This window comes from Dendroctonus ponderosae, unplaced genomic scaffold (genome assembly GCF_020466585.1).
Source record: "Dendroctonus ponderosae isolate FM_Combo_2020 unplaced genomic scaffold, Dpon_F_20191213v2 Dpon_F_20191213_8, whole genome shotgun sequence".
Lineage (NCBI taxonomy): Eukaryota > Metazoa > Arthropoda > Insecta > Coleoptera > Curculionidae > Dendroctonus > Dendroctonus ponderosae.
The window spans coordinates 3,666,099-3,692,224 of record NW_026019016.1 but is presented as its reverse complement, the minus strand read 5'-3'; the positions used below and the strand labels follow the sequence as shown (position 1 = coordinate 3,692,224).

The 26,126-nt window shown below is 36.8% G+C and overlaps 8 protein-coding genes across 13 annotated transcripts in view; 3 read left to right on the top strand and 5 right to left on the bottom strand.

Annotated features, from left to right (window-relative positions):
* The window catches only part of LOC109546456 (cap-specific mRNA (nucleoside-2'-O-)-methyltransferase 1), a 39,307-nt gene extending 37,907 nt beyond the window's left edge, over positions 1-1,400 (bottom strand). For 2 of the 3 annotated variants that reach the window (XM_048669463.1, XM_019917419.2), the window contains exons 1-2: positions 1,208-1,400; positions 493-605 (exon numbers count right to left, since the gene is read on the bottom strand). In XM_048669463.1, the coding sequence (XP_048525420.1) occupies positions 493-605; positions 1,208-1,235 (141 nt within the window). In that variant the 5' untranslated portion in view covers positions 1,236-1,400. The remainder of the gene's footprint in view (positions 1-492; positions 606-1,207) is intronic. The other variant, XM_019917420.2, reaches the window with a different exon arrangement.
* A 300-nt stretch (positions 1,401-1,700) lies between these two features.
* LOC109546462 (deoxynucleoside kinase) lies at positions 1,701-2,837 on the bottom strand. Its single transcript, XM_019917427.2, has 2 exons — positions 2,469-2,837; positions 1,701-2,415 (listed from the first exon to the last, which is right to left on the bottom strand). The coding sequence occupies exons 1-2, from the start codon at positions 2,676-2,678 to the stop codon at positions 1,900-1,902; spliced, it is 726 nt and encodes a 241-aa protein (XP_019772986.1). The 5' UTR covers positions 2,679-2,837; the 3' UTR covers positions 1,701-1,899.
* Positions 2,838-3,075: 238 nt separating this feature from the next.
* Positions 3,076-4,478, top strand: LOC109546458 (cyclin-dependent kinase 7). Its single transcript, XM_019917424.2, has 2 exons — positions 3,076-3,680; positions 3,744-4,478. Exons 1-2 carry the CDS (start codon positions 3,177-3,179, stop codon positions 4,257-4,259), a joined length of 1,020 nt encoding a protein of 339 aa, XP_019772983.1. The 5' UTR covers positions 3,076-3,176; the 3' UTR covers positions 4,260-4,478.
* On the bottom strand, positions 4,433-5,836 carry LOC109546459 (eukaryotic translation initiation factor 3 subunit I). The gene is made up of 4 exons (XM_019917425.2): positions 5,668-5,836; positions 5,047-5,574; positions 4,783-4,993; positions 4,433-4,728 (listed from the first exon to the last, which is right to left on the bottom strand). The coding sequence occupies exons 1-4, from the start codon at positions 5,668-5,670 to the stop codon at positions 4,490-4,492; spliced, it is 981 nt and encodes a 326-aa protein (XP_019772984.1). The 5' UTR covers positions 5,671-5,836; the 3' UTR covers positions 4,433-4,489.
* A 588-nt stretch (positions 5,837-6,424) lies between these two features.
* LOC109546470 (prefoldin subunit 1) lies at positions 6,425-7,342 on the top strand. Its single transcript, XM_019917447.2, has 3 exons — positions 6,425-6,549; positions 6,601-6,713; positions 6,829-7,342. Exons 1-3 carry the CDS (start codon positions 6,520-6,522, stop codon positions 7,049-7,051), a joined length of 366 nt encoding a protein of 121 aa, XP_019773006.1. The 5' UTR covers positions 6,425-6,519; the 3' UTR covers positions 7,052-7,342.
* Positions 7,343-8,041: 699 nt separating this feature from the next.
* On the bottom strand, positions 8,042-15,142 carry LOC109546469 (DNA-directed RNA polymerase III subunit RPC1). The gene is made up of 23 exons (XM_048669409.1): positions 15,082-15,142; positions 14,616-14,678; positions 14,349-14,484; positions 13,612-14,189; positions 13,469-13,558; positions 13,238-13,415; positions 12,849-13,184; positions 12,558-12,794; positions 12,302-12,499; positions 11,940-12,219; positions 11,084-11,192; positions 10,829-11,028; positions 10,662-10,775; positions 10,444-10,601; positions 10,283-10,391; positions 10,057-10,225; positions 9,465-9,740; positions 9,279-9,408; positions 9,105-9,223; positions 8,801-8,957; positions 8,550-8,734; positions 8,330-8,498; positions 8,042-8,276 (listed from the first exon to the last, which is right to left on the bottom strand). Exons 2-23 carry the CDS (start codon positions 14,657-14,659, stop codon positions 8,076-8,078), a joined length of 4,173 nt encoding a protein of 1,390 aa, XP_048525366.1. The 5' UTR covers positions 14,660-14,678; positions 15,082-15,142; the 3' UTR covers positions 8,042-8,075.
* Positions 15,143-15,432: 290 nt separating this feature from the next.
* Positions 15,433-18,866, top strand: LOC109546466 (protein Pixie). Of its 3 annotated transcripts, none has more exons than XM_019917441.2 (10): positions 15,433-15,536; positions 15,697-15,916; positions 16,033-16,248; positions 16,304-16,511; positions 16,740-16,926; positions 16,991-17,112; positions 17,169-17,453; positions 17,557-17,672; positions 17,728-17,924; positions 18,258-18,866. In XM_019917441.2, exons 2-10 carry the CDS (start codon positions 15,701-15,703, stop codon positions 18,538-18,540), a joined length of 1,830 nt encoding a protein of 609 aa, XP_019773000.1. In that variant the 5' UTR covers positions 15,433-15,536; positions 15,697-15,700; the 3' UTR covers positions 18,541-18,866. The 3 variants fall into 3 exon arrangements, 2 of the variants coding, with proteins under 2 accessions (XP_019773000.1, XP_019772999.1); XR_002172778.1 differs by having other exon boundaries at positions 15,448-15,916; positions 18,258-18,629; positions 18,663-18,866; XM_019917440.1 differs by having other exon boundaries at positions 15,448-15,916.
* The window catches only part of LOC109546465 (irregular chiasm C-roughest protein), a 101,429-nt gene continuing 94,159 nt past the window's right edge, over positions 18,857-26,126 (bottom strand). For both annotated transcript variants that reach the window (XM_019917439.2, XM_019917438.2), the window contains one exon: positions 18,857-22,094. In XM_019917439.2, coding sequence (XP_019772998.2) covers positions 21,549-22,094 — 546 coding nt within the window. In that variant the 3' untranslated portion in view covers positions 18,857-21,548. The remainder of the gene's footprint in view (positions 22,095-26,126) is intronic.

The following is a 26,126-nucleotide window of genomic DNA, read 5'->3' as shown; positions in this document are numbered from 1 at the left end:
CCCTGACTTTAAAGCTGGATCCGCCCCTGTTAGTTACTTAGGTAGTCGTTGCGTTTTTTATGGGTGTTCTAGTACAAGTAATTTTTGGACCATTTTCTTAATATTCAATATTCCAAAAACGCTTAGATTTCGATCAACAAATGGTTTAAATTGTCATGTACCAGAATTTAAATTATTAACATTACGAAACCACTTGGAATAGTTTAAGGAACTTTGGCAGGCTTTGAACAAAGAATAAACAGTAAGTCTGGAGGAGAAATAAGTATTTCGAATAAAAAAAATGTGTTTGCAAACCTGTTTCTTTATATCAATTGAAAATTAAATTGCATCCCTGAATATTTAAATTCCGACAAATTCTGGAAATATACTTAGGTGAGCAGATATTTTTTGGGGATTTACAGTCATACGTAATACGTAAATATTAGCGCTAAAGTAACTGTTAGATCTAGGAACCAATAAAATGTTATAGTAGGATGCGATATTATCACATACCATTATCCGTAGGGCTTTTTCATCGATAGTATGTGTTGGACTTTCAGTGGTTGAGTAGGATTCCTGAACAGCTGAAGATGGCTCAGTTTCATCGAGACTTTGGTCTTCCGCTCCTGTAATTGAGAATGTGCTTTTGTAATTACAATAATGCCCCTAAAATGATTGCTCTTTTAATTAATAATATGTATTCCAATGTGCAATAAATTGGCCAGAAGTGACTAATTCATGTAGAATTTGATGGTAAAATACAGTTTACATCGCGTTTTTTCGTGTTCTATGAATTGTTATCTTAATTAATAAACTTCCATAAATTCTGATAAATAATAATAACGCCAGTTGAATTGAACGCTAATTATGCCAGATAAGCTTCCGGGGATTCACTTTAAGGTGATGTGCAATGCGAGATTTGGCAGCCTGAGCATAAAAAGATTATGTGTATAGCCATATCATCAGCGTATTGTGCTATTTTTGTAGTGTAGTCTCGATAGAATAACTACCGATAGAGTTGAGGAGGGAAATGGGCCTATAAGAGGCGGGATCAGTCGGGTTTTCACCCGGCTTTAAGATAGGGATTATTAGATACCATCCATGATAGGCGTGCAGTAAAGAGGTTTAAATATAAACATCCTTCATAGCCATGGAGTATAAAAGTGGTGTTTTACTTAGAAATCATTCAAGTACATTATAGGTCCCTGATTAGACTGTCCATAATTACCTGGCTGATTATCTTTAGTGTTCTCCATGGTTAAATTTTAATACGAAATTTTCTCAAAAATGAGCGTGCTGTCTCGTTCCCGACTAAACATGCATGTAAACTGTGCATGTAAAATTAAATAGTAAAAAGGATGCTAAATTGTATATTTCAAAAACATAGAGGTTATGTCTATTGTGACAAGATCTAAATGTTTTCAACAACAAATTGCTAGCACATGCTGCGTGTGACGTCATTTCCGAGTAATACTTATCAAATAATAACTGACAAAATAGTAGATTCTGAGAACAAACACAATCGCCTCTATTTGTGTAACATTATAACAGCCTACTTTAACTGATATAGATTTACCTAGATTAGTTAAAACATCGTAAAAATTTGAAATTGCCAGAATAAAAAAACAATTATAAACAGTAAAAATACCCTCATGTCGGATTGAGTTAAAAAGACAAGGATTACTTGGAATTTACTTTTAACTATTTCCAAAAAAACACAGTTTCATTTCATCTTTTTTAGATTTATTGTCAAAGAAATTTTAATAACAACCTACATACAATACAATAAGATAGATAGATACTGGAACATTCAGCGACATGAACGCTCCTATATCAGAAAGCTGAAACCCTAAACCGAACATAAATATAATACAAAAATACAAATCACTCACATATTCACATATGTATAGTAAAGTAATCTTAAAATGCTTGTGCCTCTGATGTTGCCTTGTTGAAAATATAAGGCTCCCACTTTTCATATTCACTCTCTATCACTGACATCTCCAAATCAGCATTCAATATCAAAATGGGAGCAGGACAAGTGAATAGAGTTTTATGAAACAACCAGTCTTCATAAATGTCGTGTAGGGCTCGTAAATGGGGTAGAGAAACTGCTTTCTCCTCTGGCCTGTTCCGCTTGAGAATTCGTTCACGTGCCACTTCAGGTGAAGTTCTCAGGTATATTATTAAGTCCACTGGAACCAGGTTTTGCGACACGACCCACTGAAACCATCCATCAAGTACTGCAGCTTCAGGACGCGACATTAACCCATCTCTAGACAGTTTCTCGACGAAACAGTAACGAGCGCTATAGATGGACCTCTCAAGGAGTTTAATTGGACAAGTGGTTGGTTTGAGGTGATTTTCTAACATAGTAAGGTGGACGTAGGACTGGAATGTAAAGCTCCACTTTTCGGGATCTTTGTACATTAAACCCTGTAATGTTACTGTGTACGAAATGGAAGTGGCTGCGAATGTTAGTATCTTACCAATAAGTTGTTTCCATTTAAATTTCTCCACTGCTCCACAGGTTCAGGAAGGATACAGACATCTTCGTGCTTTCCATAGTGCTCTAAAAACGATGTTTTTCCGCAACCGATGTTACCCTCCACTATCACTGTAAACGGTCGCCTTAACGGTGAACTTTTTGAGACCAACGACGAGGCCATCTTTCTGATCAATACTTTTGCAGAATGCATTTTGGTGTTCACATAATCTGATTATATTTTATCGCCAAAGATTCCCCCGTTAACGCCAGCATCTACTGAGTACCGGTAAAAAGGTAATTACCTAAACATAACCTATTTCAATTGTGTTGTAAACAATCACAGATAAAGACAAATACACATCGAAGGATGAGAAAAACGGTTTAACTCGGACGTATTTTTGTTCCTTTCTAAGATGCGTTTTAAGAAAATTCGGAAGCTTTTTAACATCAAATTAATTTTTATCCGTCCATAAATTATTTATTTTTCTTGTGTGTTGACGTAGAAATCCGATAATAAAAATATCGATGTGGGAAAAAATCTGAAACTATTCAAAATACTCCTTGCTTAAAAACTAAAATGTGAAATTGCGATGTTTGGTTCATAACGCCAAAGAGAAGCGCTTGTTGTTTTTCTTCTTTTTGTCTATGAGTGGTTCTAACCTGAAAAGGTGCTGTTGTTTCGGTTATTAGTAGGGCTCAATTTGAAACCATGGAAAATAAAAACGTTAGATACGAGAAAATCGAGTTTTTGGGCGAAGGCCAGTTTGCCACCGTATTTAAGGCCAAAGATGTTAAAACCGACAAGATAGTGGCTGTTAAAAAAATAAAATTGGGCAGTCGCGAAGAGGCCCAAGATGGCATTAACAGAACAGCGCTGCGGGAAATCAAGCTGCTTCAAGAGTTGCACCACGATAATCTCATAGGGCTTCTGGATGTGTTCGGCCACATGTCCAACGTGTCTTTAGTGTTTGACTTTATGGATACCGATTTGGAAGTGATTATTAAGGACAATACGATCATTCTTACAACAGCCAACATTAAGTCATATATTTTGCAAACCCTGCAAGGTTTGGAGTATCTTCATGTAAACTGGATTTTGCACAGAGATTTGAAGCCAAATAATTTGTTGGTGGATGCAAGCGGAGTGTTAAAAATTGGCGATTTTGGGTTAGCGAAGTTGTATGGATCGCCTAACAGGATTAACACACATCAGGTTTGTTAGCTGTTACAGCTTGTTAGGTGGAAATCGTGGGTGACTTATGAATTTTCTTTGTAGGTAGTCACCAGATGGTACAGGCCTCCAGAGCTCCTATTCGGTGCAAAACAGTATGGCACATGCATAGACATATGGGCTGTAGGCTGCATCCTAGCAGAGCTGTTATTGCGAGTCCCGCTATTTCCAGGAGAATCTGATTTAGATCAGCTGACCAAAATTTTCGGAGTCTTTGGAAACCCGACAGAAGACAATTGGCCTGGAGTCAAAAGTCTATCCGATTACATCGAATTTAAGACATTTCCCCCCATTCCATTGAAATCCATATTTACTGCAGCGGGCGATGACTTGTTGCACGTGATAGAAAGTATGCTTGTCCTCAACCCAATAGCCAGGAAAACTTCAACAGCATGCCTGAAATTGCCGTTCTTTAGCAATAAGCCTGCACCGACAGCTGGTTGCAAACTTCCACTACCCCAAAATATTAGAAAGCTGGCCGAAATTGAAAGACTGTCCCTGAAAAGGAAGCTGTTGGATTCTGCGGAAGGAGGGACTCTATCTAAACGGCTATTCACCTAAAAAAGATCTACACCATAGACTGATTAAAAATCCCATATCGTTCGTTGTCTGCAATACAAAAATGACTGTAGAACTAGTAAATTAGTTGGATGTATGACCTTTACAGTTAAGCAAATTAAACTTTGATTCTTTGATACAGTTCGAAAAGTCGGGACGAAAACAAAACGACAATCTCTAGTTACTGTTACAAAAAAGTTTATTAGAATATTATTCAAATTATGTTAGTCGCTTTAGTAATCGAAGTTATAATCAAAGTATGACGAATCTAAATTGTGCACCCTAACATAACCATCTTCTCCTCCTGAAGCGTACGATTTGCCATCCGGATGGAAGGCCACGCTGTTAATCGGACCAAAGTGGCCTTTAACCCGACCAAATTCCTCCTCAAACACCAAATGGAAAAACCTGGAGTCGAATTTGCCAGCTCGTGTACTAGTGGTGGTTACTTCCATAGCTTCCTGCCCTCCACCTGAAAAAGCAGTTGATTCAGTGATGTTTTTCCACACCTAATCATAGCGTTTACCCAATACTACGTGCTCAGCTATTGGACTTATGGCTGCTGAGTTTACTGGACGTTCGGTTTTATATGTTTTTAACAACATGAGCTTTTGAGCATCAAATAGCTTGGCCGTGTGGTCCTTGGACGCAGTTATAAACATCGTACAGTCCTTGTTCCACTGCATATCATTAATTAACTGGCTATGTTCCGTAATGCTGTTGAGTTTCTTGCCGGTCTAAAAACACCCTTGTACAATGCGAAATCTACAACTGGATAGAGAGTGTGGACCTTCAAATCCCATTGGATAATCTCCCCATTTTCATGCCCAGATATTAAGGTTTCATCTAAGTTGTCCCATAATATCGAGGAGACTCTTGAGCCGCTGATGGGAATTCTCAAAATTGGTTCTTGCTTTGAGAAGCTGTCATCAATAGTACGGACATCAATTATAAAGATTTCGCACGGTTGCTTCATTGCTTTGTCAGTTGTGTACACAGCCATGTTAGCTGAGTAACTGAACAGGCAGCTTCTGACTGGGGACTGAGTGACAATATTGCCAGTTTCTTTGCCCGTTGCACAGTCCCAAATTTTACAACTGTTGTCACCACCACCCGACATAAATTTGGTGGTTGTCCAATCCACATCAATGCACCAGACAGCCCCCTGATGCCCATTGAAGGTTCCTAACCTTTCCCCGTTGAGAGAATACCAAACATTGGGTTTGTTATCTTTCGAGGCGGAAAAGAGTAGGTCTCCTTCTCGGTTATATTTTATTTGCGTTATGGTACGCTCATGGCCATTGAGAATGAGCGGCTTCTATAGTAAAAACACGTGTGATTAGTTTTAAAACGAGTTTAGATTAAAAAAATGCAATTTTTATTCAACGAAAGGGTCAAGCCAGAGACTTACCATGTCTGTCGTTACTATAACAAGTGAAGACTTATTTCTAGCTAAAACTAAGCTAAAATATTGCTGATATCTCTGAACAGAAAGAAATTTTCATATACAGAACTTTCAGGCGAAAGTCGCTCAAAATGACAAATGACAAATGACAAATGGCATCGGTGTCGACAACATCACAGAACACCTCTGAACAACTATTTGTCAACAATTTGGCTACATTGCAATGCAATTGGCGATCGGACTACCTTTTTTTTCATAAAAAAATCGTTAAAATTTCGTATTTACTTCACACTAAGAGCGACAATTGTCATAATTTTGAAATTGAAGATAAGCTTGTGTTAATTATGAATGATAAAATCTTATATAGGGAAATTTGGAAGACTGAGGAGATATTTTGATTTAGAAGAAAGAAAAGTGATTAGTTCGCGAAATTAGTATTAACAACTTTATTAGCAATATGTATGATACATATTTTATTTATTTTTTGTGTGTTTGTTATTTTATTTTTCCTAATAATGTGTTGTAATGTTTAAAGAAATATCATAAATATATCTATTGACTCTTATGTTTATTTTAGTATTGCTGCAAGTTCATAAAAATTCAAGTTTTGAAAAACGTGCGATTTTATTTAGCCCCCCCAAGAAGGAAAAATGAGACTACCGATTTTTTACGATATCTACCGAAAAATGTCGAGCTTATCTACCGAAATTCGATTTTCTAACCTGGCAACGCTGGTTCACAGGGTCAGTCTCATCCACAGATCACATAATAGTAACCTGTGTGATCTGTGGTATCATTCGCAGGTATCATTAATCAGTAACCTATTTTGGCAGTATATATCAAGTAAATTAAAAAAAAATGGCAAAAGTTGATCTGGAACTGAAAAAAGTAAGTTATAAAAATCTGAGATGGTTCGCTCAACTCCCACATTTTGTTTAGGCGTTTGCTGAGCTGCAAGAGAAAAAAATCGAGACTGAACAGAAACTGAAGATTTCCGCAATTCAAATCGAGGCGTTAAAAAGGAGCAAACAGCACGCTCAGTTCACTGAAAGGTACAGTAGACATTATTCCACATATCTCCTATAATATATTGAGAACTTTTCCCCACACACCCAAGGGTGGTTGGCACAAAATGTGGGTATATTAACATGTGCAAAACTTTTAAAGGGAGATCGCAGCTCTAGATTCGGCAATCAATACATATGACTCAGTGGGTAGGATGTTTGTCTTAACGCCCAAAGCAACTATTGAGGAGGACATTAAGAAAAAACAAACAACAGCTGAAGCGAAAATTAAAACCCTAGAAGGGCAGATGGTATATTTATCAAACTCACTAAAAGAGGCTGAAAATAGCTTAAGGGAATTGATACAGCAAAAGAAGGATTCCTAATATTTTACTATGTTGAAATTGCACTTTTGATGCGTTTTTTAAGCTTTTATCATCATTTGGAATTCAGTACACCGTCGGTAATCCGAACTAATTATTGCAAGGGCAAATTCGTATTTTCGAATTGTTCGGATTAACAAACTTTTTTTGCGTTACTGTAATTAACTTATTTTACTCCTGATTTTATTATGTAAATTGAAAATTTTTAGGTGAGAATGCATGCATTAAAAGTCTAACTTTGTTTATAAAACGGCTTAATTTTTATATATACGTAATACATACGACTCAAAATTAGTGACTTTTTGTTCTGCTAAAACGGCCTTAAAAGCCCGTTTTTTCATTTTGACTTCTTCTCTGTGAGAAGTTGGGCCATACGTATTCGTCCGAGCTAGCGCGTAATTCATCTTGAACATAACAACTAAAATATCCATATCGCTTAAAGATTCGCATTACTCCTCATGACTCCCAATTAATAACTTCCTAGTTCTTGTTCAAGTTCTGTTATTTGTAAGTCATCGGGAACTATTCATTTCCGAAAAAAAAACGAGGCTATCCATACCTTCCTAACACTAATAATTTAATTTTGAGTCCCAGAAGCGTTTAATCAAGGCATACATGTAATTCTCTCATGGATCATCTTTCTGCTTGAGGCTGGTGCCTCCGGTTGATCAGCAAGTGTCTTTTGAGGGAGGAATTTCCAAAAAGGCCACTTTTGTCTGCATGATAGATTTGGTACAACTGCATTTCCCGGACTTTGTTTTGAAGTAGTTCTTTGAATCGCTCTCCGGATCCCTCGTTACTGGACAATTTTTCGCCTGTGAATCGGCAGCACTCGTGTTAAAATTTCTGTTATTGTAAGTTGGCTATAAAAAAATTGGGCTTTTTCCCTCAAAATTTCTCATGGGACCGAAGGCCAAACATTTCAAACATGCGGATTAAAGGGTATTATTACTGTATTAATTAAAATATTATAGCTAATAGTCAGAGCGCTTATCTTATTAAAACTTTTAATGGAAACTGAATACTATTATTTAGTCAGTACACTTTCAAACAGCAGCGGTTTTGTTTCTGGATTCATATCCACATCTTGGGGCTTATTCAGCAACTTGAATAGTCCGGTTCCGATCGGTGCTGGCATACCCATGATAATATTTTCTGATACTCCACTGATTTGGTCAGTTTGCCCATAATACGCGGCGTCGAATAAGTGATCTGCGGTATTCTCAAACTGGAAACATCATACATTAATTTGGTTATTTGCATAACTAACGCAAGACTTACCGAGGCCAAGTTCAAAACAGATTGCTTCATTTTCGACAACCCTTGCCTTGTGACGCCGAGAACCTCACCAGTGTGCGTCATCTGGGCAGAAAGCAGCATAATGTGCCGGTAATCGACACTCATTCCGTGATTTTCCATCACCATTTTGATCTCCGTCATTATGGTTTCCCTAAAATATTGCTCATAAATCCCTTATTAACCAGTGACAAGGTCTTTTTACCTGGCTGCTTCAATACCAAGAGTGTTATATACTTCAACAACATTATTTGACACCGTTTTCGTCCCATCAATGCCGTAAGTAGCCATTACTTCCCTAAAATTGTTGCCCTCGACACACAATTGATAGGTGGTTTCCCCGCCCTTTTCTTCTTTGGCAATTACAGCTCTATTTACGGATGGTAATCCCTTTAAAAGACCACGCTTAGTGTCATAATACGTAAGTATTATAGGTAAATAACTTGACCAATTTACCTTTATTACAACTTTTGAAACTTCGGCCTTCAACTCGCTAACGGCGAAGTTTAGCCGACCAGCGTACGTGCCCGTACTTGGGTGAATCGTTAATATGGTGGGGTACTCTATGCGAACTTCGCAATGTTTCATTTTGAGTTTGCTGTCGGTCAATATGCTGAAATTTAGTAAATATTAGGGCTAAAATACATTATTCAAAGAAGAAATGTGAAAGACTAAAGCACTACTGTTGAACTAGAACTTGTTGACTGTTGAACTAGTTGTGGAGCGTGTTTAAAAAATGTTTGGAATGCAGTAGTTTTACCAGTAACGGATTAACTCCGGGCTTAATTCCAACTTAAGCGAGACGATCCTCTCATGGTTCAGTTTGATGAGCAAAAATGCGTTGGTTTCTGTGTAAACTTCCTCAATGAATTCGGAAATCTGAAAATTATATTAAACCATTACCAGTACCGACTTAAAACTGGATATGTCTCACATCTCCTAAAGTAGTTCGTTCTAGTCTCGCTTTTACAACTCTGGCAAACGAGTCATCTTTGTCGTTGACCAGACAGGCATTTATTATGGGCGTACTAATGGTCTTCGTGGCGTTGATGATTTCTTTTATTCTGTAAATCAATCGAATGACCGGGACTTAATTTTTTAAGTCAATGGACACATTTACCTGGGTACTCCTTGAGTAATATTCATGCTGGCAACACCAGCAAAGTGGAAAGTTTTAAGAGTCATCTGGGTGCCAGGTTCGCCAATACTCTGAGCAGCTAAAGCGCCCACAGCAGTGCCAGGTTCAATAATTGATTTTGTATATTTCTGTCCACATGTTTCTAGAAACGTTACAAGTTGACTGCATGTTAATCTTTCGATTTCTTTCACTACACTGGTGTAACCGAAACGAGTCAAAATTCTCTCAACTTTGTCGGCGATTAAGTTCATAAATTTGCTAAAAAATACAATCAGTTAGTTAGTTTTTCAGGTAATAACTTCACGGCTTTTAACGTGATGTTGAATGATTTGATTAGCCACGGCGAAAGAAAATTAATTCAGACTCAACTGCAGTCGCATCGTTTTTATTTTCTTATTGCACTTGATGTTTGAATAACTTTTCAGTGCTCTGTTTGTTTTAGTTAATAAGAAAATGATAAATTTCGATCCGAGGATAACCGTGACATTCTTCTTGCGCCGCTCATGCAATACCAAAACACCAACGACTGTTTTTTTACGTTAAATTATCTCAGTAGAATTTGCATATGCTCTACCTCAATTCATTTTTAAAATCTTGGCTGCACTCATTTAAAGCACCAGTATCTAGAAATGCTTTGGTCGCTCGAATAATCTGACCTCCATTCAACGGCACTTCATTCCTGTAAGGGCATTTGGCCTTTATGTGTGCCAAAACCCGGTCAAAATCGACGGGACAGTCTTTTCCTACATTTTTTGTTTTTATCATGATAATTCGTGTTTGGTATTCTTAAAAGTACATACCTTCCATGTAGATTGGATCTAATCCATCACATCCGTAGGCCAATTGCACAATACCGCCATCGGCATTTCTTACTGATCCGTCGTAATGTACTACCAAGTCTTCCAGCACCTAAAAAACAAATTCTATGCCTAAAAACATAGGAATTTTTTTAAATTCCTACCTTGATGAGCCGTCGTTGCATGTAACCAGTTTCAGCGGTTTTGACTGCGGTATCTACCAAACCCTCTCGTCCACCCATGGTATGGAAAAAGAACTCAGTCGGAGTGAGGCCGCTGAAAAAGCTATTTTCTACAAATCCTTTGGCGTAGGGAGTTTTCGCTAAAAGAACACATTACTCAGATAATAACAGGATAATATTGTAGCGTCTTGTGCACCTACAATGATGATCAAAATGAGGCAGCGATCGATCTTCAAATCCATCCGGCACTCTTTTCCCGTTCAATGCCTGTTGTCCGACGCACGCAATCATTTGGGAAATATTAATCAAAGAACCTGCAAAAATACTGCCAAATAAAGCTTTCCATGGCTGTTAGTTACAACACAACCTTTCGATCCTGACAAAGCCATTACGAGGGGACTGTTAGTCGAAGGCAGTTCAGCTAGACACGCCTGACCCGCATGGTCTCGAATGACGGAAAGTTCCTTTAACATCATCGCCTCTAAAGTCTCTTCGGCTGTACAGCCAGGTTGGCACTCTAATTTTCGCTGTTCCATTTGCGTTATGTATTCGTCGCATTTTTGATAGCTGGAATAGAACAGTGTTAGGAATTGGCTTCTAGGAAAAGCTTGATTTAATTTACCCAGTTTTAAGCAAATGGTTTTTGCGCTTAATTAACGCCTCGCTAGGAGTTACGTCGCCAATGCCAATAGAAAATCCAGTGTTCATTAAATAGTTTGATGTCATTCGTGCTGTGAAGTGAATATACTATTTGTATTAACTTATACAGTTTTACATGAATATCCAGAAACAGAAAAACCACCCACCACCACCACCACCAAATGGGACACCCTCTACATATAATAGGATTTTTAGATTGTCCTCCTAAAATATACGGTGTTTCAGGAATAACTACCGTAAATTCAGGGGTTAATAGCTCTTGCCCAAATATGGAAAAAATCTGAATATAGATGGGTTCACAAAAGCTTCGTTTTCGAAATACAAGGCGTCAAATATTACTTTAAAAAATACAAAATTACATATAACTTTTGCAAAATGGTTTGATAAATTTTAGTGAAACTTTGTGGGCAGTGAAGGCTGTAAGAGGTGCTTATTTTGAATAATTTTATTTCACCCGTACGCCAGTTTTAATTGACTGCTCAATTCTGAATAAAAAAAACACTCTTTCAGTTCTGTCGTACGACCAATCGTCGTAGAAATAAAAAATATAGATTAATTGGAAATAAGCAGCTTTTTTACAGCCTTTACTACCCACAAAGTGTCATTAAAATCTATACAATGGTTTTGTAGATTTTCGAAGTAAAGTTTGACGCCCTGTATTTTGAAAACGAAGCTTTTGCGTACCCATGTATTTGGGCAAGGTCTTTTAACCTCTGAATTTACGGTACTTATTTCTGAGACATCCTGTATAATGGTGTAAAAAGCAAAGTACCAGGTTATCTGAATAGCACCTTAACGCACTTGATTGTAGTACTTACAAAGTCTCCACATGGATTTAATGGCAAACTCCTGTCCAAAGTCCCTGAGAATTACATAAAATATGTTTCCACCTTTTCCGCCACTGCCCAAGTGACCCTTATCTAAAGTTCCTGCTAATAGCTGAGAGTTTCTGATCAACACATACGAGTCCTTTACACACATTTCCTTGTTCTTTGTATACGATTTTCCTTTGGCTTCCATATTGGCCAGAATGTGGCATTTCTTATTGGGTTTAAATATCAGCGAAATAATCTGCTTACCAGACCAGAGCGTTTTCGGCTAAAAAAACGAGCAAGTATTTAAAAAAATTAAATAGTTTCATCATTTATTACATATAATTAATATTAGTAAAATTACTAACCTTTATAATACAAGGAGGCGGTAGATCGATGTCCATATGCGTGTCGGAGCCAGCCAATAAATTTGCTGCTAGTTGAAAAGCATGTGAGCGGTCAAAGAATGTATCTTTTTTGCTTAGAAGATAAGCGCCCGTGAGAAAATCTTGAGTGGCTGCAATCAGCAGTTCTCCATTTCTAGGCGTCACCAAATTACTTTTGTTCTAAAATCATATCGCAAATCTTGAAGTTTAGACAGAACAACTGAGTCTCGTTATTTACCCCCATGAGGATTAGAGCTTCAGCCTTGGCTTCCTCAGTCTGCGGTAAGTGAAGATTCATTTCATCACCATCAAAATCGGCATTGTAAGGGTTGCAAACACATTCGTTGAATCGAAAAGTCCTGTGGTTGTGCACTTTGACTCTATGAGCCATAATTGATAGTTTATGTAAACTAGGCTGTCGATTGAACAGGACTATATCATCATCGTGCAGGTGTCTTTCAACGATATCGCCCAACTAAAAGAACAATTCATGATCTATTTCCTCAGTTTACTCATTGATAACGGGTACCTTCAGCTCTTGGGCCAACTTTTCTTTGTTTCCATATCTGAGAAACTTTTTGAACTCCGAGCCTTTTTGTTGCACATAGTTGGCTCCGGGCCACCGATCTGGACCATTCATTATGAGATTCCTCAGCATGTCAATGTTGGCTCGAATCACCCTTTCAGGAAACGTGAGTATCATGGCAACGTGCCTTGGAACACCCACTTGGTCGATTTCTAAGTTCGGATCAGGAGAAATAACGGTTCTCGATGAAAAATCCACCCTTTTTCCAGACAGATTGCCTCTGAATCTGCCCTGCTTGCCTTTTAAACGTTGTACCAGGCCTCTACCCGGTTTCTTTGGCTAAAATGCAATTGGTTATTGACGCATATTCGATTTTATCGGCTGGGAATTACCATCATGTGCAAAGGAACTCCAGAAAGTTCACTGTTAATATAGAGAGCAGATTGGAGCTGCAAAAAGTCCCATCCTTCTTGGTACATATTAAACGAAGCTCCAGATGATCTGTGTTTCTCGATCACGTCGTTGAGAAACACAATTTCTGATTGTTTTATTGTTAAATCATCCTCGTTGCTGCAAATATGAAATTTATAAATAAATCCAAGGGTACAAATATCTAAACTTACGTTCCAGCTTTTACATCTGAAACCACGGATGGTCTGATGGAGACTGGAGGTACTAACATTCGTGTTAGCAGCAAGTCTTTGGGATGAGCCCTAAAAGGTTTCAATTAATTGAGTTTGTCGTAAATGTTGTATTTTGTAAGTACTTTTTTGGATCCATTCCCAATAGGACAATATCACTCGTTGGAATCATCATAAACAGCTGGAGTACATCGATGGGCGTTAAAACGCGGTCAATGCCGTTGCCCAGCGCCGATTTAATGTCCGGGTTGTTTTTAATAGCGTCTTTAAATTCCTCTAAGAGTTTCTCCCTTAGTTTCTCCTTGTCCTTTTCCCGGTAGTCAACATCATGTACGATTTTAAGCGTTGTGTTAGAGGTGCTGCCTTTAGCGGCGGTCATTTTTTTGACAATTCCGTTAACCGCTTTGCAGTGAGGACATTTGGAGACTTTCTTGCATTTCTCAACGATCTTTTTCCTGATTATTTTTCTAGTCATGTAGCTGAGACGCGGATTGCTCAGTTTCATTCTGTACGGCATTTTTTCGTCCTTCGGTAATAATACAGATGAACATTTCTTACATATTGTTTGCAATATGGAAATAATGCTTCTGAAGTAGCCAACGTGAAATATGGGCATCTGCAAATCTATATAGCCGAAATGGCCTCCACATCCGTTGATGTTTTTTCCACAAGTTTGGCATGGTGACTCTTTCGAATTGGTGCCCTGAGAAAGGAAAAAATTATGGAGTTATACAAGTTACAAGCAATGACCGAGAAAGCCGAACTATTAATGTAAGTACACTTTGTATACTCTTTAAAGTATGAGACAATCCTCATTCCTCATTCAACCTTCCTGTTAATGCCAGTATAAAACAGTACTTACCAGTCTCCTATCCAGTACTCCATAACTGATAGGAGTTCTACCAAGATCCTGATTATAAAGACTTTTCGCAACTACGTGAATGTGGGCTTGCTGTTGCATACTTCCAGCGCTTTCGATTCCAAAGGTTAAGTGTGAGCTGAATTAAAGATATTCATATTAATGTACCAAGCAATGATGTATTTTTGGCAATTGGGAGCTGGTGTATGGTTATATATTCCAACACCTTTTCGGAAGTTTATTAAGAATAAGTCTAAATCATGTACTTACATCCTTTTGGTAACATCCGCTTCCTTATACTGTTCTTTAGGCATTTTGGTAGGTAGGTATACACTAATTGAGAAATAAATTAAATATAAAATCTCTGATAAAATCACTTGTTTCAAACAATATTTAACTACTGTCGAAAGTGAGGTTAACTCGTTTCCACAGATTCTCAACTAAAAAAAACAACTTGAATCGAGAATGTTCAATTTTTTTTTTTTTTTGGTTTGCCCGGCCGCTGGAGGAATAAAAATCTTCGCGAAGACACCCAGTGTTCCGAACCCTGGGTAGTGTTGGATTCTTACCAACTAAAAAACCCCCTTTTTGGTACTACGAGTTTTCGGGAGTTATCCTTTAAAACTTGTAGTCCTCTCTAAGAATTTGTCAGCTCCGGCATCCGTATGCCATAGCATCGCATTCTCTCCATGCTAGCTGCTTGCTAGCATGGGCATCTTATTAATTTACACCTTACTTCTATGTGCATGCTAATTGCTACCACATATTACAAAGTACCGCTGTGACCTGTGATTACTACTATCTCTACATAAAAAGATAATGTTCAAGCAAGCCACCACTGTTGAAATTCATGATGTCATGGCTGGAATATTTGGAAATTCATCGCCTGATTTTATCGAAATACGGCCATTTTAACTAGTTTGTTTTGCCAAATTCAATAATGACTCCATCTATTTAATTTTGATTCATTGTCGTGACTCTTTTTAATAATTTAATAAATTTTGTAGATATTTGGTTGTTCAATGGCTTCAGTATGCATTGTTTGCAACCTATTTAAAATGTATAGTTCGATAATCTGTGAAATGTACTTTCACCTTTCCCTTTTGACAAATTTGACAAATCCTTTTCCTCATGGTCGGTCATTTGGACCGAGCATAGAACATTTTGTGTGTTTATTTTCACACAATTTAGGTAAAATTTCGGCCTGATTTTGCATACTTTAACACATAGAGTATTTTCAGAGTAGCCCTAATTAATAGTCACGCTAATTACCACTCAAGAGCTGTAGCTTGAAATACGTGTCTTTTGAGGTTATATTGGAAAGTTAACATATTGTTTTCAACATGTCCAGGACAATGTCCCGCAGGAGAGGCGAAATCGAGGAGACCGACAAGCTCACTCGTATTGCAATCGTCAATGCCGACAAGTGCAAACCCAAACGATGCCGGCAAGAATGCAAAAAGTCTTGTCCTGTTGTTCGTATGGGCAAGCTTTGCATTGAAGTAAGCCCTAACAGCAAAATTGCTGTTATATCTGAAGAACTGTGTATTGGTTGTGGTATTTGTGTGAAGGTAAGTTTCAACTAATGCTGACGACATTTTAAAACACTACATGTTATGAATGCAGTTCAGAGCTTTGAACTCTACAGGACTTAACGGAAAACTCAGGGTGCTTTCTTTGTTTTCAGAAATGCCCATTTGATGCCATCAACATCATCAACCTTCCCAGCAACTTACTGCGTGAGACCACTCACCGTTATGGCAAGAACTCGTTTAAACTCCATCGTCTCCCCATTCCCCGTCCGGGCGAAGTTCTTGGGCTAGTCGGGACTAATGGGATCGGCAAATCCACTGCTTTGAAAATTTTGGCTGGCAAGCAGAAGCCAAATTTGGGGAGATACATGGTAAGAACATCTACATGGCGTTTTACCAGTTTGTTTGAGAATTTGGCCAATTTAGGAACCTCCAGACTGGACGGAAATTCTAAGCCACTTCAGGGGAAGTGAGTTGCAAAACTATTTTACAAAAATTCTCGAAGATGACTTGAAGGCGCTGATCAAGCCGCAGTATGTGGACCAAATTCCCAAGGCCGTAAAAGGCACTGTGGGGCTATTGCTAGATAAGAAGGATGAGCTGAAAAATCAGGATATTATTTGCGGCATGCTTGGTAAGTTGAGGCGTAAGCCAATATTATTTTTATTTTTGTTTTGAGCATTTATATTGCAAGTAAATAAGCAGTAAATCACTGTACTCTCAAATCGATATTCTGATTTTTCCAATCCCCGATTATTTTGCTTAAATAAACATCTTTTAAAAACTTATCGGGAAATGCGTTAAACACTCTCAAGACGGAAAACTCAAATGCCTATGCAGTATTTTTTATATTTTTTCCCAGATCTGAAACACATTAAAGAACGAGAAATCAGTGCGTTATCTGGTGGTGAGCTTCAAAGATTCGCCTGTGCCATGGTGTGCATTCAAGATGGAGATATTTTCATGTTCGATGAACCTTCCTCCTACTTGGACGTGAAACAACGTTTGAATGCCGCTAAAACTATCCGATCCCTACTTAGTCCCGATAAGTAAATTTTCACCATATTCACAACTGTTTGCTTTTTTTCTATATGATGTTTTGTTAAATTACAGATTTATAATTGTCGTTGAGCACGATTTGAGCGTACTGGATTATCTATCAGATTTTATTTGTTGCCTTTATGGTGTTCCTGGTGCCTATGGTGTAGTTACAATGCCTTTCTCTGTTCGTGAAGGTATATACTCATTACTCATGAAGTATTTTTATTATTAACGTTTTCTCTCTATTTAGGTATTAACATCTTTTTGGATGGGTTTGTTCCCACCGAAAATCTGCGTTTCCGCGATGAATCGCTGGTATTCAAAGTGGCTGAATCCGCCACTGAAGAAGAGGTGAAGCGAATGAATCATTACGAATATCCGACCATGTCGAAAACTATGGGCAACTTCAAGTTGGCGGTGAAAAAGGGACAGTTTTCCGACTCGGAAATTTTGGTGCTATTAGGTGAAAATGGTACAGGAAAGACCACATTCATTCGAATGTTGGCCGGTAACTTGGAACCCGATACGGGATCAGGTAAATATTTATGACTGAGCAAACTCAGTCATAAAAGGTCATCAAACTTTTTTCAAACTGCTTTTTGTCCACAAAAACATTGGCAAATCTTGTTTGTTTTCAGGGACTTTGCCTCAGCTGCACATCAGTTACAAGCCGCAGAAAATCAGCCCCAGGTCCCACGGATTAGTCCGGCAATTGCTGCATGAAAAAATTAGGGACGCCTACATTCACCCACAAGTAAGCATTAAGTTTTTAGCTTTGATTATTTATTTTAAAAAAATATCCTTTTCAGTTCATCGCTGATGTGATGAAGCCACTGAAAATCGAAGACATCATCGACCAAGAGGTTCAGAATCTCTCTGGAGGAGAACTGCAAAGAGTTGCAATGACTCTTTGCTTGGGCAAACCTGCCGATGTCTATCTTATCGACGAGCCCAGTGCTTATCTCGATTCCGAGCAGCGTTTGGTCGCAGCCAAAGTAATTAAAAGGTAAGCTTTTAACACAGTCTTTATTTGACCAATCACAACTTCGATTCATTAATCCGTTTGAATTCATTTATGGAAGATGAAAGTGATCAAGTTATCTTTAAAAATACTTGCGACTGGGAAGAAATGCAAAGAAAAAACATTCAAAGGGGCTCCCCCCTTTGAATGTTCTATTTTTTTCTCGGCCATAAAAATGTTTTTTTTTTAGATTTTATTACATAAAACTATTACGATTATTGATATTAAAATAATAATTAACTGGATTCTAATAATTCTTTCCGTACTTAAGAGCCTTTTACACAAACAAATGTCCTGAATACATTTATTTCTTTCCAGATTTATTTTGCACGCCAAGAAGACCGGATTTGTAGTAGAGCACGATTTCATCATGGCAACTTATCTTGCGGATCGGGTAATTGTCTTCGAAGGCCAACCATCGGTAGACACAACTGCTAATTCACCGCAAACCCTGCTGGCAGGCATGAACAGGTTCTTGGAGCTGCTGGGAATCACTTTCCGAAGAGATCCGAACAATTTTAGGCCTCGAATTAACAAGCAAGAGTCGGTCAAGGATGTGGAACAGAAGAGAGCTGGTCAGTATTTCTTTTTGGAAGACTAACTTTCTTTGAGCTGGCAAATTTTGGTTGTTTTCTTGTTAGATTATAGGGCATAAATCTTGTAAGACAACAATAAAAATGGCAATTTTTCTTATCGCTAGGAAGAGATTTTGCAAGATTTCTGTGCTTATTTAAACACCCAACTTGTGCTGTACAATGTAATAAGAATCAACCAGGTGTGTGTGACAATTTTGGGTTTATCCAAAAAGTTTGGCAAAAAGATCAATAATTACGAACGCAAATGTTTTATTTATTGCGAAGCTGTACTGCTAATTGTGCGGCGAATTTATCAACAAACGGTCACAAATAAAAAAATTGTTGTAATGAAGTAGGCTTTTATTTTACAATCACAAAGGTTTTTTTAAATTAAATATTGCTATTTTTCAAGATTAAAAAAATTCTTATACACAATATAATAACAGTATTCTAGATTAGAAAACTTGCAGGATATGTTCAATATGTACAATATTCTTATTACTTTGAGCTAAATGTGTCTACCACGCAATTACAGTAGTACAAACGGAAATTTCAAATGGAAGTCTTTGCGGAGGTCAAACTTGGTTTTATAAATACATAATTTAAAAAGTGTGATTTATGAATTAAATTTAGCTTGAAACACTTACTTTTTTAATTATTTTTTAACGCAACTATTCTGGTAATTGATTTTTTTATCTCAAACATTGATAAATAAGTCAGTTCACATTTCTGTGCCTAGGAAGGTCGTATTTAGGTAATTGTGCGTTAATGCGAAATACTCAATGTTTAATAGTTTTTAGAAGATTTATATGAAAATAAAATTTTCCTATTAACTCCATATGAATAAAACTAAGTTTGACGAAAAAAATTGGTTCTGATATGGCAGGCAACGTTAAACCATTACTCGGTAATAAAAAAATACTTACACTGACTGTAAAAAGTATAATAAAAAATAATATACATACAAATAAAATATACAAAAATATACATTGAATAGATACAACTTAGGAGCGTAACTAGTGAGCAAATGTGGTGGAAAACGAGAATTAAGTACAAAATAACTTAAAAATACAGTAATAATACATTATTATGTATCAGATGCGAAAATCTTATAGTATGAGATACGTCTGACTACATTTTCTAGGCCAGTTGAAACAACACAGTTCTAATAGGCGGGCGACAGCCCCAAATGAAACGATGCACACTGTGCGTGCTTAATCGTTGACGTCGAAATTATACGTTAAAAAATATACATTTTTATTAATTTTTTACAAATACAAAAAATATCTTTGGTATATACTTTATATTATTAACAAGAACATTTTTTAAAGTTAACAATTTTCATAAAAATAACGTATTTAGTAAGCACATGATTGTTACGTGAATTATTACGAAATTGAATTTTTAACAACAAAACGACAGGGGAATTTCCATTTGCAAGTGATGTAATCAAGAAAAAAGTGACAAGCTTATCGACAACGTTGCGTTTAATTTGGCAGTAAATAAATTTCCTTAGCCTGTTCCGTAGGAATTACTTGTACAAACAATAGTAATCGGATTATATCAGAAAGTTGCTGTGGATAGTTCGGAACTAAAGCAATCTTCTCAAGGAAGCTTATGAACAAGTTGAACTTAATGAAGAGGTTATTAAATACGTTAAGTTTGTGTGAAGTGAATCAACTTTTAATGATTCACCCTGTATTTCAAGCGCCTAGTTTGTGCAGATAAACGTACAAATTGAGTTTTGTAGTTGCTCTTTGTGCGTTTGTAGCTCACGAACTTAATAAAAACTTAACTTTCTTCCTCCAACAGCTGATTGCGTAGGTTTTTTTAAATTTGTACGCTCGGCTTTATAGTGAACACTGTGTTCAAAGTTTCTATTTTCAAAACTTTATTGTGCGGGTATTTTGCCTCAACATTTTCTGCCTTTTAAAATGACAATATTAATGTACATCAGAAAGTGTTCGTTTGATAAATAATTCGTTATTTGTATAGACATTAAAGCACTCCATCAATTCGTAAGCGAAGGCGCGAGGAAGTTATGTGTTGTAGTTAAGTTATTTGTATTATCTCTTGCTTTTTAGCACAAGCTACTTTAAGTTGTGATAAGCACTAAATGTTTAGTTTGCTGTTCGACGAACTAACATCATCCACCTCGTTTTTCTAAAAAAACGGTCCTGTTGTTGCACAGGGTTGATTGATAATAAGCTTGGCACTTTTCCTGTAGAGAAAACAGCACAAACATCACGTTTCGTCCGCATAAATATTAGAAACAATAAACGGATAAACATTGACTACATGGAAGCGCTAGCATCGTTCAAAATATAAATGATCTATAGAAGAACTGTTAGTTCGATTTCTAAGGTAGTAAAAGTCGTAAAAAAGTTAGTTATTGATAAAAAATTGACAAGATATTGTCGGTGGTTTTGTAAAAGTCCGACTTTCACTTGATATGTAGGTATTTACAGAACGGTTGAATCGTTGAAAGCTGCCTGATTTTTTCGTGTAGTATGGAAGTAGTATGGCACAAGGTTCATTCATCAGTTTATTTCAAACATATCGGTTCTCAGTGAATGTTTTGTTTTATTATTGCGAAGGTTAATTAGTGCTTGATTTTTTCCAGTAAGCCCTGAAATATTTGTCTATGTTTGGGGAAAAACCGGCAGCTGAACAGTTCAACGCTATAAAAAAAACTCGATTAATTCGGCAACCATTTGAATAATTGTCTAGAAAGTGCCCATAATGGGGCATCAAAGACCCTGAACACTACCGACAAATTGACAGGAATTTCAGAACAGTGTCGTCAATTTTTGTGTAAATTTTCCACTACGAATCCTACGAGATTCAACAAAACGGCATTAGTTTATATCAGTCTTTTCAGTGTTTGTCTCTAACAATTCTCTACTAAAGAAATCACTTTGTATGGTACAGAGGGGTTCGTCTCGAAATGTTACTGCCAGCACTAGAGCGCGACACAGCAGCACTTTTAAATTTCTGGTTTCATTGATTTACCTTAAAATTTTTACACCAAATATTACACATGGGTAGCCAAAGTCCCTCGTTTTATTGTCGAGCTGGGCACAATATACTGACTGGTAGGTGAACTGGGCAGTCTCGTCACTTGAGGAACACTGCCATTGGCACCGTTCGACACTACAGTGTTCACAGGATTTGCACTAGCAGTGATCATCCCACTACTCGATATGGCCAATCTCGAGTTCTCCCTGCTGTATGGAGGAGGAGCAGGAGTTGCGACTGGATTGGCCGTGTTGGGAGTGGGCAATCCAACGCTGGGGTTCCGAAGATATGGATTCCCGTAGGTGGCACTGAACCGAGGATCAATCCCTGGAATGGAACCGTTCGACTGCGACATATGCAAGTCCGACAGATCGTTCATCGGGAAACTGTTGCCGTTTCCGCCCATGCTGAGCTGATGGTTTTGCAGCGAATTCAACTGCAGCCGAGTCGACTGAAGACTTTCACCGCCCATTGCCGTCGAAATAGGAGGCTGCATCATTGGCGGATTGTAGTCTCTGGAATAGTCCACGTATGGAACGTAACCGTTGTTGTTTTGACCGTCCTGTAACAATAAAAACTTGTGATAACCTACACAATATTCACATAAATTATCAATTTTTTTTTTCATGTTTTTTGTTTCCTTCATTTCCTCAATTTACCCAGTCACTCGTGCCAAAACATCAGCAAAAAATTACTGCTTGAAACTGATGAGTGTCGGCCTTTTCGGCGCCGTAGAAAATAATTTCTTCCTGCGGTTTCGCAAGCAACCAAAACTCTTTTGATAACTGAGAAAAGTTGGAAACTGGTGGATTTTTTGCCATTATAGAACGGCGCAAAAATCCTGTTGCAAGACTAGTAGCCTCTCAAGATGAACAAAACCGTGCCCATAAAAAAAATTTATAGAGAAATTTATTTTTAAAATACACAAATATGTTTCTGAAACACAATCAGCTAGAATTCGGCTAGGGGATGGTGTAAACTGAAGCAAGTTCCTAAAAATATCAACATAATCCCAAAAATAGTCACAGATTGTGATTTGTTAACTGCGGTGATAAAAGTACAGGCAGCAGTACCACTTTCTAAGTGAAAACCAGAAAAATTCTCAGCATTTCATCGCAAATCCATTTCGGTTACGACTGGACAAACGCTAGAAATTCTACCCAATATAGTCTTAAGCCAATCAAGTCTTTGCTTAGGTTCTACACTCACAATAGGGTGTTTTCACTTTTTTTAATGTTGATATATAGAAAGTAGTTATGGCAAACATCACACTGATATAATTTGTTTTGCAAAAAAACTCTGCATAATAATTTTAAAGCGAATTTAAATTCAAATTATATATTTTACGCCAAAAACGTCGAATCCGTATCGTCGGTTGCCTATCCCGATTGTGACGTAACAGGTCATATCAACAAAGTGTCTCGTGTTTATTTTGTTGTTTTCGCAGCTTTGTTTTATTATTTAAGTTATTGGGATTATCATTATTTTATGATTATTATTATCTTGCATTATGGAAAATAGTGACATGTATGGATCACAAAACAATGTTTTGTGCCAGGATGCAAGAATACCTCAATCAGTGCTCCAAACAAACTTTTTCTAACCGTTCCCCATGATTATGCACGTAAAGTTTTATGGTTCAAAGCAGCTAAACGTGATGTTCCTAAATCAAAATCAATGTTTTTTTGTTGCGAGTCAAATCATTTTAATGAAAGTACGAACAAAAAGCTATTGATGAGGCAGACAGAATATGCCTTCGATCGTACTCTCTGTTCTGGGCAAATTCTACCTTGTACAGTGCACAAAGAACCTTCCGTTTCAATTCCACATATACGATATCACCATATTGTTCTCGTGATGCCCAAAATTCAAATTTAAGAGTTCATTTTACTTTTAAAGCAGCCATGTGTTTAGGTTAGATTAAGTTGAATAAGTGAAATTCTATATATCATTTACCTAATTTAAACCAATTGTTACTTATGCTGCTGCTTTGACACCCTTAAATTCGGCTGAATTAAAGCGTTCGTCGATTTTTAAAAATTCGGTATCCACAAAAATATGAACACATGGTAAATTTTTGGTTGACGCTTTAAGGAAGTTCTAAGTTTCTTTTTTCTTCGTTCTAAGTTCTAAGTTTAAGTTCTTCTGAAGCCATTTTTTAGTTTAACACAAACTATAAATTATTTAAATCCACAAAATAATTAATGAAACACAACCACACAACTAAATACTATGCACAGAACGTAAACAATCCGCCATTTATATGACCAGAGACGTCACAACCAATAAGATTGCGTTTTATAGATTCATGAATAATTTGAATTTTCGCTGAATTTTTTTATTAAATATTTAACCAAATAGCAATAGATAAATAATATGAACTTTTTTAATCTTTCAGATATATATATATATATATTACCATAGATTAATATTCAATTTGAAGGAATTTTTGATACAATGAAAACACCCTAATGCACCAAACTGAAAGCAAATGAGATGTTGTCACTAGCTCTTAACTGGACAAAGTTGCTTTTAAACTAGTGTTTTTTTTCGGGCTTTGCGGCTGTCGTGGAAAATATTTTTCCTGACGTTTCGCAAGCATGAGTGGCTTGCATCTTCATAAGTGGTTTAACTGTGACGATTCAAGCCACTTGTACTTGCTAAACCTCAGGAAGAAACTTTTTTCCGCTATGACCTAAAAGGCCCACAAACTTCCCAGTTCTAGAAACCCAAATCAGTTGTATTTGATTTTTTCGTGTTGTTTTCGATCTATATTATCGTGAACAATTTTCGCTAAAGACTGAATTGGACTACCAGGCACCATTTTACCAAATGATGTTTTGTTAATTATTTTTTGAAATTAATTTTTAATCCCGACACGAAGAATAAGAATAACCTGAGACTCAAAAATAACTCCGGTAATTAGGAGGAGAAAGAAAAGAACATCGCGGCCATCTATCCCTCGTTTTATTCACACGAGTTTTTTTAAACCGTTTTCTCGCGCTTACTCAATAACTGTGTAGATTTCCCATCCTATTTACTCAATTTTTCAATTTCGACGAAAAAAAGCCGAACCCATGCAATCACTGAAAGCTTTCGACAGTGGAGCCGAAATCGATCGAAAATCGTTCTTTCCCCTCATGCCGATATTTACATAAGACTCGGAAAAGCCGTTTTATTATTTTTATAGACCACAATTTCAAGTTTACCCGCCCGCATTAGAGGGTCAATTTCGTAGTCTAAGTAAAATTTATGTGAAAGGGACTCGGCTGGGATATTGACCCTTATCAAATATGAATTAAGAAATTAAATTACATCGCCGGAATGCGAATTAATAAATTGACTGGATCGTTCAGATACATTTATGGTTTCCAACCGGCCATGTAATCACCCCTACCAGCCATCAAACAGTTGCATAATGCAATCAATACACTCACTATATCTATTTGTCTTTTAATGGGATAATTTCAGTCAATGTGTAGATGACCTGGCACATTGTAAACTTTATCGGTATTTGCTTTGTGCAAAGTGAATGAATATGTTTTGAATTGCATCTATGGAATATTCACTACATCTCTAGTTTAAATGCATTTTGCTGGGGGTTTAAGACCTACATTTTCTGAAAGTATTTGCCAGAAAAAGCTTTTTAAGAGCAATTTTCAGCAAAAAATTCAGTTTTTTTTGGTCAAATAATATAATAATGGTACGAGGAGCATGTTACCAAATGAGCGTCATTTAACGTCCATTATTGAATATTTCAGCTTAATGGAGTGGAAGTAGATAGAAAATCTGTAGTTAGCTACAGTTCAATTATTCATAATTCGGAAAGGACACTGTATGGAAAATCAAACGTTATTTCCACCAAAAAAATCTCCCTTAAGTGAAGTGTGTAATGGACGATTTTCCCTCAAATTGCTACTTTTTCTACCAAAGTTTTTTATATTATTTACTATGTTTTAAAAGGTATCGAACCATAATGTTGACTCTTTTTGCCACGATTGTTTTCGTTTCACATGAATGGGAAGGGCGTTTAAACCAATTTGAAGCTAGACTTCTCTTCTTCTATTAATTTGAAACTTTTCTTTTTGGTATTTCGCCTCAAAAATTCCGTCTTTTAGAAAGACAGTATTTCCTCAAGTTAATACAAATGTGTAAAAAATCGTTCTGAGTTTTCGTTTTTGAACAAATTATTTTTTTGGTAAAGAACTGGTTATTTACTGTAAATTAAGATCACTTTTTATAGATGACGTGACTGTAATAGAAGACGTGAGGAAATTCTGTCTAAATACCAAAATTACTGAGTCGAAATACCCAAGAAAAATGCTTTGAAAATCAGATTGATTAGGATTAACTCATGTTGCGGCGTTTTGGGAGAATTTTTGAATTGGAAAAATTAATTAAAAACTTAATTAAAAAATTAACAAAAAAAAAAATTAGTATCTACATATTAGGTACTTTTGGAGGTTTTGTTTCCCTTATCATCCGTTCCCAAATTCATATAAATCCATGTTCCTATTCACAATCTTTGTTGAATTTAGGCCAAAAACTCAAAGTCCCACGCTTGGTTTCTACTACTCAAGGGCGGATCCAGGGG